The sequence below is a fragment of the Octodon degus genome, unplaced genomic scaffold (assembly GCF_000260255.1).
Source record: "Octodon degus isolate 3935 unplaced genomic scaffold, OctDeg1.0 scaffold00126, whole genome shotgun sequence".
Taxonomy (NCBI): Eukaryota; Metazoa; Chordata; class Mammalia; order Rodentia; family Octodontidae; genus Octodon; species Octodon degus.
The window spans coordinates 146,786-162,641 of NW_004524702.1; the positions used below are offsets into that span (position 1 = coordinate 146,786).

Below are 15,856 nucleotides of genomic sequence, written 5' to 3' on the forward strand. Positions count from 1 at the left end.
GGCGCTGAGCACGCCCGGCGGGCCGGGGTCCTCTGGGCGGAGCCGCGCGCGGGAAACTGCGGGCGAGCGGGGCGGGCGCGGCGCCCCCTTCCGGGGGAGAGGGGGTTTCCGTCCGCGGGCGGCGCCCAAAGCCCGCGGCTGCAGGGTCAGATCCGCAGCGTCCGCGGGGTACAGCCGATTGCCGCGAAGCTGCGTCGCTTCCGGCGTTCCGCGTGCCCCATGGCGCGCCTTACAGGCTCGGCTTAGCCGGCGGAGGTGGTGCCCTGAGCGCGGGTGTGCCTCGGGCGCCCGAAGTCCGCCGTGCCCGCGCCCCCGACCAGCCGGCGCTGGCCCAGCTGTTAGGAGGGCACCCTGCTGGCTTGGGGATAGCTGGCTTCCTCTTCTCGGACCTCCTACTTCTGGGAATTTCTCACCCGCCTCAGCTACCTTCTGAGACATGTTTCCCACGATTTCTTACGGGTTGCAGAAGGCAGGCGATGTAGATTCTTCCCCAAGGGCTTCCTTCCAAGGATGGCATAGCCCCGACTAGTGTGGGAATCCACAACTCTCACCTTGACTGACCTCGGAGCCTTCGGAGGCCTTGGACTCTTGGAGTAGTCCTTGCATGGCCGCAGCCTGACAAATAGCTGCCGAATCCTGGAAGACATCAGAGAAGTTTTGACTTTAAGAAAAGCAGGAGCCCAAAGTGAAGAGCAGTCAGGGGCCCCTGAGGGGTGCAACCCGGGAGAACAGGCCAGACATCCATTTTCTACCAGGATCAATCTAGTGATCGTTGTTATGGACTGAACGTTGGTAGCTGGCATAGTTTTCTCTGGCCTTTCAAATTATGGAATTCAGGCTAAGACTATTCCAGTTTCATTTACTGAAAACACCAAAACAAAGAAAGAAAAATCCAAGGATGTTTAAGCATCACATAGGTTCCTCCAGATAAGCTGTAAGGAGATCCAGAACCTGGAGGTTCTATTTAGGTTGACTCGAGCCAAGGAATTAATTTTTTTACTGGATCTTGCTGGGTCAAAGAGGGAAAGTTCTCTTGTCTGATGTCATGTGACAGTCTGGTGATGTTCCAACCAATTCCAGTCAACATGCTTAAAACAGCTGGAACCAGACGAGCTCAACTCTGGACTCTAGGACATTGGGGAGGCTGACAGTACCACTTTTGTGGGGATGTGATGAGAAGTACCTGGATTGAAAAACTGGAGCACTTTGAGTTAGTTACTAAATACATTAGGGTGAGCTTTCCAGCTCATTGGATGGAAGGCAAAGGCATGCCTGGGTCCCACAGAGAAAGCATGCTTGAGAAGTGGCTTAGGTAGGAGGAGAGCCAGAGCCTTCTGGCATCTATGCTGAAAGGGTCTGCGTATCTAAGGGTGGGGGAGTACTGCCTATCTGAGCTACGGCCAGAGGGTGACATGTTCTGGCTTGTGTCTCACAGGGGCCATGAGTCCTCTAGAAAAATAGCATCTGCCTTTGAACATTTTGCAGGTCTGATTGACTTTTGACTAAAAAGAAATTAGAGGATTGATATATACAACCTTGTGCCGTAGTAATTAGGCTAGAGTCAGCTTTCCTCTGACAGTATAACAGATGGGGCCTCCATTTCTGGGACTTGAAGACAGTTGTGTATTGGGTTTCGTATATTTAGAAGTCAGTTCCCTTCATATCATCAGAGGTCTGAGGAACTTTTGCCCTTTTCCTGAAGGGACCAGCAAAATAGCAAGAGAGCCATTAAAAGCACCCTTTCCAAGATTCAGAGGGATCAAAGCAGGTGATGCAAATGCAGACCTGGCCCAGCTGGTCATGGCATATCTTGGAGAGGACTGGCCCAGACAGCAGCACAGGCTTGTAAAACTAGTGAGTATCTGGATCTAAACATTAATTTTTGTCTTAGTGTCTTTAGCTGCTTAGCTGCACATGAAAGTGCTGTTGACCACTGCCCCTTCTCCAAGACTTTCAGGTGTTGCTGTGAGCCTTCTGTCTGTCTGGGCAGGGTAGGAAAGAGATGACCTGCGGAAGTATAGGGATGCAGAGGTATAAGGGGTTGGCATTTACGTCTCTTGAGTGGAAACACAAAGATAAGAACATTAAAGGTGCCCCCATCTTAATTTAAACATGCCATTAAAGGGTAAGTTGAAGTAGATAAGACAGTAGAGAGATAAACCAAGTAAGTATGCAAAATATACATTCCAAGCCCAAGATTGGTGTGGACTTGTTCTGGGGCAACTGATCTGTCCTATTTTAAGAAAGATTCTTGTCTCTTCCCAGGAATAGTTTGCTAGATCTTCCTGCAGTACAAATCTAAAACAAACTTTTAAGTAGGTGGGGGTCTGAGCCATAGTCAGCTAAGGCAATGAGGATTACAGCAAAGGATGTAAAGGTGTGATCATGAAGGGTGTGCACCAGGAGTTGACTTACCTGTCATTGGAGCCGTCTGCTTCTTCTCCAAGGTACTTGAGGTCCTTGACAGGCTCACAGGGTGTTTGGTCTTTTGTGTTTGGTTATTTGTCATCTCAGGCATGTCAGGTCAGGCAGGCTTGATCCAAGAGAGGCAATCCTAGCTATCCATACCTGCCACCTTTAATGTTGGCATGGCTAAAATACTGGAAAAGGGCCTTCCGGCTTTGGTTTTAGTTGATCTGCTGGGCTTCCTTCTATCCAGGTCTTAAGAAGTGCTTGGTCTCCAGCGTGTGTACTAGGTGCTGAGCAGACTTTGTTCCCATACAACTGTGTATCTTGTGCTTGGACTTTATTCCCATATAATTGGATATATTGTTATGTTTGGCCAAGATTAATAAGAAACTATAATAGCCTTATGGCCTGAACCGCTACCATATCAGAAGATAGAAAAGACCTTCCATACAGCATTTAGAATGGACCTGCATTTTGCCTGGTTTTGAGATGTTTCAAATTCTCATAAGGGTTCTTGACAATGATCAAAGTCAGGACTCAGAAGTGTCTTGGCAAAGTTTTATCAGTGTCAGTTTTGGGGTCTGGATGGCCCTTTGGATCTTTCCAGAAGACTGAGGTCTCCATGTAGAACAGAAGTGGTACTTTATTTCTAAAGCCTTTGCCATACCCTGAGTTATTTGAGAGATTAAAAAAGATTATTACCCTAGCCCATTGTCAAGCTGAAGGGGCTGGAGTAGTCCAAAGCAAGGGGCAATTTCTTTGAGGAGCACCTTGACTACCTCTGTAGCCTTTTCTGAACAGGTAGGGAAGGCCTCAATTCAATTTGTGACAGTGTCAATTAGGACCAAGGTTCATTTAAATCCCCCACATGGTGGCATGAGGGTAAAGCCGAATTGCCAGTCCACTCCAAGGTATGTTTCTCTCTTCTGTACAGGTTCTAACAAAGGAGGTGGTTTGGGCTTGGCAGGATTGTTGTAGAAAAGAAGTGGGCAAGCTTTACAGACCTGGTAGATGGATGTTGCTAGTCCTGGTCCTGCAAAAATTCAAGTGACTATTGCACATGCAACATCTCTTCCCATGTAGAATGAATCATGAAGGGTTCCATAGCCTATACTGTGTCCCTTGAGGAAGGACTGATTTTTTTTTTTTTTTTTTTTTTTTTTTGCTCCAAATACCTTCAGGGCAGGTTTGGCTGGCTTGAGTTGTGGGGATCGAACCACAGCAAGCTGAGCCTGACTGCTTTGTTGAAGCAGCCACTTAAAGAACTGAGCTAAGGGGCAGGCCCCCCAGGACTAATTTGTTTTTCAGACCTCACCATGGTTCCCACTTAGCTCCTTAAGTTTCCTTAAGTCCTTTTCCAGTGTCCAAGTAAAAAGTTGGAGAATCTTTGTAAAGATTTGTGGAAGAAGTATCCAAAATAGGTTGTTTTTCCCTGAAGATGAGATTTTCTCATTCAAAGGAATACAGGAATTGGAAGCCTAGATGACGAAAAATAAAAAAGAATCATCTTTGGGATCCAAGATGGAGAACCAGCTTGGGTCTCCTGGACATTGGGAGGGGATAGTATATGGGTGCGCGCTGTGAGTGGATTGGAATCGCAGCCTCGTTGAAAGGCAGAGCTCTTGTACCATCTGACATTCTTCTGAAGGGCTTATGAGAGGCCACTAGGGGTGTGATCCTGAGGACCATGTTTAAAACCTTTCTATGAGAGGCTTTGATAGGATATTGTGTTCAGTTGGGAAATAGTCTGAGGTCTTTAGTTTTACAACTACCAGTACTGCTGAATTTACCTCCCAAGTATTGCGTTACACTACAAGGAGGACTAATGAAGTCTCAGAAGGTAAAATCCACTTCAGCCTTTGCCAGAATCAAGCAGCTCCCATTTTATTTTTTTCGCAACAGACTAACCGAAGAAGAGCAACTTTATTAATGACCTGCAGCAGAGAACATTAGTAATTGTAGCCGTGCATTATGTATAACTCTGATTTCATTTCACAAAGAGTAATCAATTTTCTTCAAGATACATTATGTTACTGTTGCACATAGTTTATCCCTTCGAAGGCCTACCTCTCTAGAATATTCCTTTCCCAAAGACTGTCTCCTGAGATGCCCGGGTCATCTTGGGTCATTCAGCACCGCATGCCACCCCTGGGCTGGTGGGGCCCTCACTGCTGAGCTACCCACCGAGCATGTAGCCCAGCAGGGTCCAGAGTGCAAGCAGCTCCCATTTTAATGGGATATTTCTTCCCAAAAAGGGAGTAGGACCCCCATGGGACAATTCAAGCCTCATAGTTGAGCATTTAATTTTCAAATTGAACTGTCAAAGCAGGAGTAAAAAAGCTCTAACTAGGACTTCTTTTAACCCCAATTATGGCTATCAACTTAGAGGTGGGAAGACCAGAGAAGGAAGTTAAAACTGAGCAAATGGCCCTTGCTTATAAAAAGAATTGAAGTTGCAGTGTTCAACAACATGATGTCCAGAGCCACCCTAGCTCTCTGAAGGAGATAAAGATGTCTGTAGACAGGGGCATTGCAGATTTCCTGGGGCCCCTTTGTCCTCCTTGTTAGAGTGGAAAGTGAGGGTTTTCACCAGCCTCACCCCTCCCTGGGGTTGGGGACAAGTAATCTTCCAGTGCCATAAGTGAAGCACATTGGCCACATTGCAACTGCAAGCAGAAACACTGAAATGACACCCAGAATTTGGAGGCAGATTTATTTACATCAATGGGTATTAATCGGGATCACTTCCAGAATATCAGGCTCTGATCTCTGGTGGTCTAGGACTTATGTTGGATAAACAAGCAGAAAGCACAGAGGCAGAATGGCTTCTAAATTGGAGATTGGCATATACAATGTGCATCACAGTGACTGGCTATTTCTAAGGAAGAGAAGCAACTGCAACTGGAACAGGAACTATCACCTAGGCAACTATGAAACTAAAGTAACTGACTGTGTGTGTGTGTGTGTGTGTGTGTGTGTGTGTGTGTGTGTGTGTCTTTCTGTTACAATCTGACACATGGAGCAGGGCCTGAGGAGTCGCCAAACGTAGTCATGTGCTCAGTGTCCAGTTTCCTTGCATGTAAAATGGGGCCCTTTCCTTGGTTGGCCTTGGGTTTTCTCTTGGCCAGTTTCACTGTGCTTAAAGCACTGCCAATTGAAAAGGCGTAGCTTTGGTCTGCCTTTGTTCTGAGTCCCTCTCTTTTCACCCTCTTCCAGATCATGATTGTTGAATACCACAAAGGCTGTGTGCAACAATTGGGTCAGGGAGGCCTAGAGACCCCACTGAGGATTTTGTGATTTGTGCCACACAGCTGGGGCTGGTTGACTAAGCAGTGTGGCACTGGTGTCTGTCCCTCCTTGGAAGATGGACCTACGTTTGCATATTTACGGGCACCATTATCTAACTGACTGTAAAGGGCGGTGTGGTTCCCTCTTTTCCCTGGACAACCTCTCTCACCTTTTCATAATTAGCAGCTTCCCTAATGCATCATTTGTTCCCATGACAACAGCAGTCACTATTTTAACCCTGTGTGTAACCTGCCTGCAATATTAGAGCCCCAAGTTGGTTCTGTCAGAGGAACAGTAATCCTCTGCGGGGTGATTTCTTTCCCCTAATGTGACATCTGCATATCTCTTAGGCTCTCCTATGATTTGTTTTCGTCTGGAATACATGCAGCAAGTAGCTAGGACAAGTTGGACATCTCAGCACGAGAGGTCAAAAACAAGGGGCAAAGTTTGAAGCTCATCTTCAGACCTACTGCAGTGTTCTCAGAGTTGGTCTACATGCGCTTTACCTTGTTGGGTGTCCACTACTGCAGAGGGAACCTGGAGGCCCTCTCCTCTGTGAACTCTCTTAGGGTCAGAAGAGCTGTGAGTTAGAAGGGAAAGAAGCACCACACTGCATGTGTTCTGGGGGGCTTATAGATGCCTGAGAGGCGCAGCCAGGGGACTGTTGGGGCGTAGCTGACACCCAAGTTTCTGAGCCACTTGGGGAGGTCAGCTTCGTGTAACTGGCTGCGCGTAAGGAGGAGGTTAAGGAGGCTTCCAGTGAGTTTTCTTTCCTTAAACAGATGGGAGAGATCCATGTCTCTGTGAGAGACAGGTGGGCTTGAAGAGAGGGCCCTCAGTGAAATCAGTCTCTTTCATGGGCTCTTTTTAAGGGTCAGATTTCTTGGGCCTTTGCAGAGGGATGGTTTTTGATAGAGTTATAAACAACTGAACATAAGTGATCTTAAGGCACTTCTCTTTCTTTTGAAAATAAATCTAATTGAAGAACAATGTTGGGACTTAGAGTGCCATTCACTGTTTATTTCTGACTCGTAATTTATACTGGAGGTAAATTTTTATTACAACAATCATATGTTGCTTAACTCTCAGAATTTCAGGGTCAAACTGTGTGCAGTTATTAAGGAAGCAGCCTGAAGGTGAGATAGATGGGATCAGCAGGGTGCTTCCCATGGTCCTTTGTGTCCCTATGGAGAGAAGAGAGTGACTGGGAGAGAGAGACTCTGGCAAGCTCCTGAGGGCATCCCCACAGAAGGACAGAGGCCAGCTGGGCTTTGGGGTGTCCCTCTGAGGCTCACATTTCCTACCAATCACCTCTAATGAAGTGAATGGAACTGATGCCTTTTATTTATTCAATATTGTTGTAGCCTGTGGCCCACTATGACTCCCTAAAGCCAGGATGGAGTCTCCTATTCCCTCTAACCAGTTGGGAAGCAGTATTCCTCCCATTTACCCTGAAAACTGAGGGGTTTAACAATTTCTTTTGTAATCCAAGGGAACAGGGAGTGGATCTGCCCATATTTGGAAGGGAAGAAGGAGGGAGGCCCACGTGGTCTACAAAAGTGGAGACTATGGCTCCTGTCTATAATCGTGAACTTTTCTGATGTCTAGGGAACACTCAGGGAACCTATAAGAAAGGTGAATCGGGATGGCCCCTGAGGCTTTGAGAAGAGGGGCATGACGCAAGTACCTTATTAGAACAGTGGAAAGGCCACCTGGGGTAAGGCCTACATGAGGCTTTGATTATAGGCGCTACTGAATCATCAGGCCAAGTGACTGAGAGCTGTTCCCCAAAGAGAATGGAAATGCAGAATGGAGTGTTGGGGCAGAAAAGCGGCAAATTAAATTTTAGATCTTACAAGCACAGGGCGTAGGTCTGCAGGGAGTGTGGAAGTAGTCTTGTGCCTGATGAAGCCTACAATTTTCTGTTCTATAACTGGGTTATCCTGTCACAGGAGTCAGTAACTGATGGATGCCCCAGTGGCTTTTAACTGTTTGACCCATGCTTGCAGCAGGGAACTAAAAGCACAAAGGAAAAAAAAAATAAGAGCGAGAAGAGAAAAAAAAATCTCCTAAGAGGTTTTACCTCCTGGCTGGCTCACCAGAAATGTTGCTGGAGTTGTAACTTTATAAGTTTCTTTGTATCCTGAACAAAGAATTCAGCAGGACACACAGAAGAAGTAAAAGCACAGATTTGTTACAAGAGTATACTCCTCAGCTTGGGACTGGGCCAACGAAAATAGCTAACAGCCCCAAAGAAGCCAGGTGTCAGGACTTCTTGTAGTTTTACAAGGAGGAGCAGCTATAGCAACATTCCAAGAGCTGTTCGCTCCATTTGGGGGCAGGGCCCCTCCTTTCTGTGGAAGAGGGAGTTCTTGTCCCTATGTAGGTATTTGAAGAACTGTCATGGCACCTAAAGCCCATGGGCATGGAGGGTCAGATTCATGGTGTCCATGTGATACAACTGATTATCATGGAGTTGGGTTGCTTCAGATGTTCAGGATGCCCATGGAGCATGCATGGCTTAGCTGGTAGAGGTGGTGCTCTGGGTGTGAGAACATCTTGGCCCCAGAAGCCCACCATACAGGCACCCATTGTTGGTCCCAGCTCTGGCCCAGCTGTTAAGACAGGGCACTCTGGTGGTTTGGCGACAGCCAGCTTCCTCTTCTTCCCTCTACCCTTTAGACCGCCTCCTTCCAGGATTCTCTCCCTTCTCCCTTCAGCCTCATCCTGGCCCATCCTCCTTCACCGGTGGAGCCATCCCTTAATTAAATCACTTATTAGGAGACACCTATGTAGCTTCTCTGCTCTCCTAGAGGCACTCAGTCCATACTTGGATGACTGTCCAGTTCTTCCTTTATCTGATAATTCAGTGGAGGTTATTGACTGCAGTAACACTGAGTAGGCCGGCACCCCACTCCTGGGCCTCATGGAGGCAGAATGCTGGCTGTCCTGGAAAGTCTGCTTGTGTGTACAGGAAAAGCTCAGCCTCAACACACTTCATCATGTGTTCATCTCAACGTCAGTATCATTCACTCACTCACCCATCCAACAAACCCTACTGTGTATCTGTAAGGCCCGTACACCGGGCTGGGGCAGGGGGAGAATGAGGCAGCGAGCGAGCCGTGTCACTTAGGGTTCACCAGGACCAGTGGGAGAGCAAACGCTGACAGAGTCAGGTTGAGTGCGGGTGGGAGCATGGGCGCCCTGAGGAGGGAGCCACTTCCCAAGTGCTTCTGGCGGCTGGGCCATTCTTTCTTTAATCACATTCGCTGTCTCTCCATGAGAAGTTTCCTTCTGGCTCTTTCTGCCTTTTATCTCCCTTCTCTGACAAGCTTTAAAATGACAGTGTAAGCCTACCATCTTTGCTTCCCCAAACTCTGTATGTTCACAGTGGTGCTCTGATTTCTTCCCGCCTCCTCGCCCCGCTGCCCTTGTGCAGACTCCTCCAGAAGTGCAGCAGGGACAGTTTGGGAGAGGAGGAGGACACGGGTGGGCTGAGACTGAAGGGCAGCCGTGAAAATCACATTGCCTACCTGGCTCATCTGTGGGAGCCGAGCATCTTTTAACAAGACCGTGTATCATCCACCAAAGATACTCTTTTTAAAAAGTGTCTGATCAAATCTTTCACATAAATTGGGTCATTGTTTTCTAATTGTGGCTGGGAGGTTTAAAATATTATGGCTACAAATTTTTTTTGTTAAAGATGCAGAGATAATATATATGTACATATATAAATATATATATTAAATATATATCTAAGACGTAGGATAAATGACAGAAGACAGGGAGGTAGGTCTGCAGATAGGCAGTAAGAAGATGGAGGGGGCGGGGCGGGGCACAGCACGCCCCGGGCGCTCTGTCCAAGCCCAGCGCCGCGAGGAGCGCCTGCAAACGTGGAGTCAGAGAAATAAAGACTGGAAAAAACGCCCTTCATGTATTTTCTCCAAGTATTTTCTGTGACTTACTTTTTTTTTTTTTCTTTGATTGTTTGAATAGTATTAGGTGAAGAATACTTAAGTTTGACAAAACCAGACTTAACGAATTTGTTTGTGGATCATTTTCTGTAGAAAACGTAGGAGATATATTTCTCACCCAGAGTCAAAAAAGATTTCATCTGTATTGTCATCTAAAAATACACTATTTTAGGTTTTACTTCCACTATTATCCATTTGAGTCCATTTTAAATAATTTGATGTACAGATTCTTGTTACATTTTTGTGTGTGTAATCATTCTAGCATTATTTGTTGAAAAGATTTTCTACTGAACTGCCTGGGCAGTTTTGTAAAAGAGACCGGCCAATCGCATGTGTGTGTTATTTCTGTACTTTCCGCCCAGTGTCTGTTGTCTTCCTTTCCGCCGCCGCAGCCGCTTCCCTGCAGCTTTATTCCCGCAGCTTTCGCAGGCGCCGAGATCAGCACGGTGAGTCTGCACCACCGCTCGTGCATCTTCAGAGCGCTTCCTGCCCTGCACTTTTCCACACAGATTTTTGCGTGTCAAGTTCGCCCTAATACGCCCTGATCGGATCGTTAAAGGGATCATGTTGAGTTTATGGGTCAAACGGGGAGCTGTGACAGCAGAGCCTTCCTGTCCTGAACTTGGCCTATCCATTTATTTAACTGGTTTTTATTATCTAAACTTTGTACACATCTTACTTGTTTTATACTTATTTTATGCTTTGTGTCTACTTTATTTTTGGTTTTTTTTTTTTGAATTTTGGAAAATGATTTTATTGAGAAATAAATAGCAATAAGACAGTTTCAAAACTGATTAGTAGGACAGTTTCAATAATTAATACATTGCATATTGTTGTCTTAGTGGTTATTCATTGTATAGGATGCAAACATGATATGCTGTCCACAAACACTATTAGAACAAATCTATTAGTAGTACCTTTTTGAATTCAACTTCTATTTGTTCATTTCTTATAGCTTCTTTTTTATATTGATCTTGTCTGTGGTTTTTGCAAACGTACTAGTTTTTTGGGGTAGAATCTAGGGTTTTTTACATTAGAAATCATATTGTCTTTGAATAGAATCAGTTTTAGATTTTTCTTTCCAATCTACATGCCTATATTTTATTTGTATATACTCTGATCTGCTGTTTTGCTCAAAGCATCTATTTTTTTTAAATGATTACTATTTTGTATTATTAAACCCTTGCTAACTTGGCTTTGAGGTTCATTAAAAGGGGTTAGGCTTGAGCCTGGCCAGCTAAGGTGCTTGGGTTGGACTGTCAGTTCATTCTTGTGCTTCTTTCAACTCTTCATTCACAGTGTGGGTCAATTTCCTCACGGTCCATTGCTTGACCTACTCTTATCCTCAAACCAGAGTGGGCATGCGTGGGATTTAAATAACCATAGAACATCTAATTATTATTAGAATTACAGTGGCACTGATTTTCCAAGATCCTCAGGTACGGATGGTACCTGATGCTGATGAGATAGCTCTTTAGCTCTAGGGATGGACTTGCATGATAAATTCAATTCCAATCCACATTCAAGAGCTTGTGGAGCCTTGTTAGCCCATGGAGGGAGCTAATCCCTTCAAGAGCTGTCATATGATGGTCTTGCATATTTGGAACAAATTCTTAGGACTCTCCCTCCCCTAACGTGGGCCTGAGCTATTCATCTGATCCGTTCTGTATGTGGCAGGCTTTAACCTTTCAAACTGCTACCAGATTAGGACATGTTATATGGAGGTTGGTTTTGTTGTAATAGTGATCTACCGTTTTCCTGTCTTGGGTTGGTCAAGGATGGGGCCACATATTCATAATGAATTTAGTGGATGTTTTTCTTGGGCACAGTCTGTTCCTCATCAAATTAGAAACATGTCATTATGGTCATAACTTCGTAATGTGAGTCAGTGCACTCTGTGTATATGTCTATATGTTTACTTCTTTATGTGGGTGGGTAATAAAACTTTCTAAGAGTGGGGTGTACTTCCATTTCCTTTGCCTTTTTCTGTGCTTCAAAATTCTCTGCAATGTAACCAGAAAAGTAACAATTACTATACATAAAGTCAGAGAACTTTCAAAGAATATCTTTCAGCTCAGGGAAAAAATGTTATCTTCTTAACTTTGGTCTACTGATTTCTGTTGGTTTATTGAAAGGAAGAGCTAATGCTTAATCCTTTGATCAATTTTGCATGCCTACAGCTGGTAATCTGAACAACTTTGAAGATAACAATATATGTTATAACAACCATTGTTAATTTCTTATCTTGTTTTGAAATTCTGTACCTTTTTTTCTTATTTTTATTTCCTTTAATATAACAAAAAATGTTTTAAAATTAGAAACAATGTGGCCAGATACAACCAGAATTGAGAAATTAGAGAGAAGAATTTTAAATCTGGTTTCCTAGATGAAAAAGAACCTCAAAAGTAGTCTACACATTCAGAATTATATTAACTAACTGCAGAGAAAGATTGCATGAGAATACATCAATGTCATGAATGTTCCTTTTGCTCTTTGTAAACCAGGTTGAAAAGGAGAACCAAGCCTGCCCCTAAGAAGAAGTGACAGAAGAGGACAGTCCTGTGAGTGGATGGCCCCCGCCCCGGCTCTCCTCTTCTCCACCTACCCGACTTCCTCTGGTGAATCACCTGACTTCAAGTATGATGCAGGGGCAGACACCTGCTGATGCCCACAGTCTCGACGGCCAGCGAGCCCCAGGGTTGTCTGACTGCAGGTGAGAAGGGTGTCTCTGCACTCCATTCCGGCTGTGAGCCCAGTGGCAGCCCTTGGCTCCAGCACCAGGGCGCAGCTCTCTCGTGTCACCTGCCGCCTTTCCTCTCCGATGTGCACAGGCCGCCAGGCTCTGCAGGGAAGGGTGGTTCCGTGCCAGCCTCCACAGTGCCTTCTGAGCCCCTGCTCCCTTCTGTCCCTGGTATCCTGTCACTGAGTGTGGTTTTTAATCCTGGCCATTTTTGTCTGTAGTTCCTAGGGGCTCCTTTTTCTCAGTGCCATTCGTTTTCTGTTTGGCTTCCTTAATCAGCTTCTAGTACCAGGCAGTAGGCAGAGCCACAGTTGGCTCTGGGCAAGCTCCAGTTGTTGAGTGAGTGAGGTTAGGCTGCTGTGTAATCCAGAGAACCAGAGAATAAGAGTTTCTAAATTAGCATGTCACACACAGCCAGTGTGCTGTGTCAGAAGCAGAGAGAAAAGGTGGGGAGGAGCCCTCACCCCACTCAGCCTGTCCAAAGCCTGCTGCAGCCTCCGAATGTCTCCTGGACCAGGCTGGTAGAACTGAGCCACCTGAGCCGGACATTGAGCCTGCAGCCTGGCCTAGCCCACCAGGCAGTTGCTCTCGCGATCTGAGCAGCTGCTTTCAGACTGACCTTGAGCAAGTTAACAGGCTTCAGCCACTGTGCCCCTCCACCATTCCCTGAGGACCGTGGACACAGGGCTGCTGCCCTCCTACCCTGTCCCCTATGGGACACAGGCACACAGTCTGGGCACTTTGGTGAGACTGGAAAGGGAGCCTTGCTGGGGAGGCTGAGGCCTGGTGCCTCAGTGCCTCCCCTGACTGTCCCTCCACATCATGGTGTGGTGGGATCAAAAGGAGCACAGGGGCTTGGCCTCGGGGAAGCGGAGAGCCAACTAGGAAAGCTGGCAGCCTCAGGCCACCCTGGAGGAGGCCAACCCGCGGATGAGGGCATTGGAGCTTGGCTTCCATGGGCAGGGCTGCCGGCTCCCTGCCTATCTCTGTGCTCCTCTCTGCTCTCCACCGTCTGTATCCCAGATTCCAGGAGGGGTTGGGTCCTGCACATGGTGAACTCTGATGGGGACTGCAAGGACAGCATTTCACTCCCTGCCACCATCCTGCCACCTCCTATGTGCGCAAGAGCCCCCTGGGGAGAGATCTGCCAAGTCAGAGGAAGAGCCTTGGGTCCTCCTGTGCCCCTGTGGGCTGCGTGTGTATAGGCGCATGTGTGCTCGTGTGTGCATGTGCAGGGGCTCAGCGTGGGAGGACATGTGTGCCTGTGTGTGCACGTGTGGGGGCTCAGCGTGGGAGGACATGTGTGCCCGTGTGTGCATGTGTGGGGGCTCAGCGTGGGAGGACAGCTGTCCCAGTCCTGATAGTGGCAAACAGAGCCTGTGGGGTCATTTCCACTCTACGCCCTGGGCACTGAGCTGATCCGGGTGGCCATCCTCACTCCTTGACAGTCTCACTGTGTCCTTAGTGATGGCCTTGGAGGAGCCCATGTGGGCCACTTCCCCTCCTCAGTGCAGGGTGGCCGTGGAAGGCTGAGGCTGGAGTGGATCTACCTCTACCCAGGTTCCCTCTATGTCCATTCTAGAAGCCTCTTCATCTTGTTTTGACCCAAACTTAGATGATTTCTTAAGAGCTCTGAAAGTATCCCATGCACCCCACCCCAAAGCTGCGCTCCCCAGAGGCCATGGAGCAAGGAAGGGAGGGGCCGCTCAGCCTGTGAGAGGACAGGGCTCCTGGTTCTTCCAGGCCTGGCTTCTTGCCTTCCAGCTCCAGCTGGGCTGCGCCTCCCATCCTCTTTCTGTTCCCACCTCTTGTGTGAACAGGGTGTGCCATGTACCCAGGCTGGGCCCTGCAGTTGTCAATTTGACTCCCTGGTGCAGTCTAGGTGCAGGGCTCAGCCTCCTGCCGTCCCAGAGATGCTTCCCTTGAAGGCTGAGTGCCATCTCCACAGCCACTCCACTCCACCACTTTAGCTTTGTTTGTCCTCAGTGTCTCCCACCCTCTGGGGTTACCTTGCTCTCTTGTCTAATGTGTGCTCCTTCCCGTCATAATGTAACCCCTCCGGCCAGCACGCACCGACTTCTCCATCCCCAGCTTCCAGCACCAGTAAGAACTCAATAAACCCTTGTTGACTGAGCGAATGTGTGCGTGTTGGTTTTTTGTGGGAATAATTTTCCAGGAGCAGAGTTGCTTTGAGAGGTCAAGGGAACCGCTGGTGGCCTGGCAGCACTTTCTGTGTGGAGTGGAGGAGGTGAGGAACAGGAACTCCAGGGTGCAGAAGTGGTTCCCCCAGCCTAGCTCGACCATGAAGGGCAGCACAGAGCAGGGCTTGCACTGGCATGGACTGGGGACCCCTGAGCAGGCTGAGATGCTGCTGGGAAGGCAGTAGAGTTGGGGCTGAGGGAGGTGGGGAGGGTAAGAACGTATGAGGCAGGAACAGGGAAGTGGGGACGCAGGTGACACAACAGGTGTGGGAGGAGGAGGGAGGGCTCTGGTGGTGTACAGGACATGAGGCAGTGCCTTGGGGCCTTGGCTTTCTCTGTCATGAGATGACATGGGTTGATCACACAGTGGTGAAGTGTGGGGCCAGATGTGTGAGGGAAGGGGATAGATTGTAAAGAAATCTTCCCGAAACGTTCAATCATAACCCTTATGAAGTTGTGCATTCAATTTATTTGTTGTCACTGTGTTCCCTTGCCTACAACTTCATAATTAGAGCATATTTACATCTAAATCGTAGACCTAAACTAGAGAACAGACTGCTTCAGGTGGAAGATAAAAGAGTTGGAGAAATCTGATCTTCCCAGTGCATATTAAAGAGGGAACTTGCCCTATGGGTTTGCCTGTGGGAACTTACAGCCTCTCCACTGGTGAGGAAGAAGGGGTTGCTATGGGGACAGTGCCTCACTGAGTGTCTGCGGAGTGGCTGCCATCCCAGCAGAGGCCAGAAGGGTGCTGAGAAAGCTTCATGCCTGACCTGCAGCGCTGACACCTGAACAGGTGCTTAGCTCCTCTGCTTAAGGAACTGACGTGTCCTTAATGGACAGTGACGCAGTGCTGGCTCAAGGGCAGGGTGTGTGGCTGCTGTTGGGGGGAGGTTTTGCACACTTTTCTCACTTGTGACACAGACGAACCCTTATTGAAACAGTTGGTTAAGTGCAGTTATAGCAATAATTTATTCAATGTCAAGTATGTATCCACCCTACTCCGTGGAATTAGTTCTGAGTGGGAGAGGTCAGTCCCAACTCCCACAGTAGCTGAAGCTACAACCATCTGCCCCTGACTTTTATTCTTCATGTGCAAACTCTAAGTCTAAACTTGGGACACTTGGAGATGACATTCTACTAGATGAGAGGAAGGTGGCACCAGTAGGATGGCAGGCCATTCCTGCACGTCCACTGTAGCAGCTTTGGGCCTATGCTAACTTTTTTTTTTTTTTTTTTTTTTT

General features: G+C 47.4%; 1 protein-coding gene across 1 annotated transcript in view; it reads left to right on the forward strand.

Annotated features, from left to right (window-relative positions):
• Positions 1–15,856, forward strand: part of Mobp (myelin-associated oligodendrocyte basic protein) — a 22,933-nt gene that overhangs the window by 787 nt on the left and 6,290 nt on the right. Inside the window, exon 2 of the mRNA XM_023700760.1 lies at positions 12,176–12,384. Coding sequence (XP_023556528.1) covers positions 12,176–12,215 — 40 coding nt within the window. The 3' untranslated portion in view covers positions 12,216–12,384. The remainder of the gene's footprint in view (positions 1–12,175; positions 12,385–15,856) is intronic.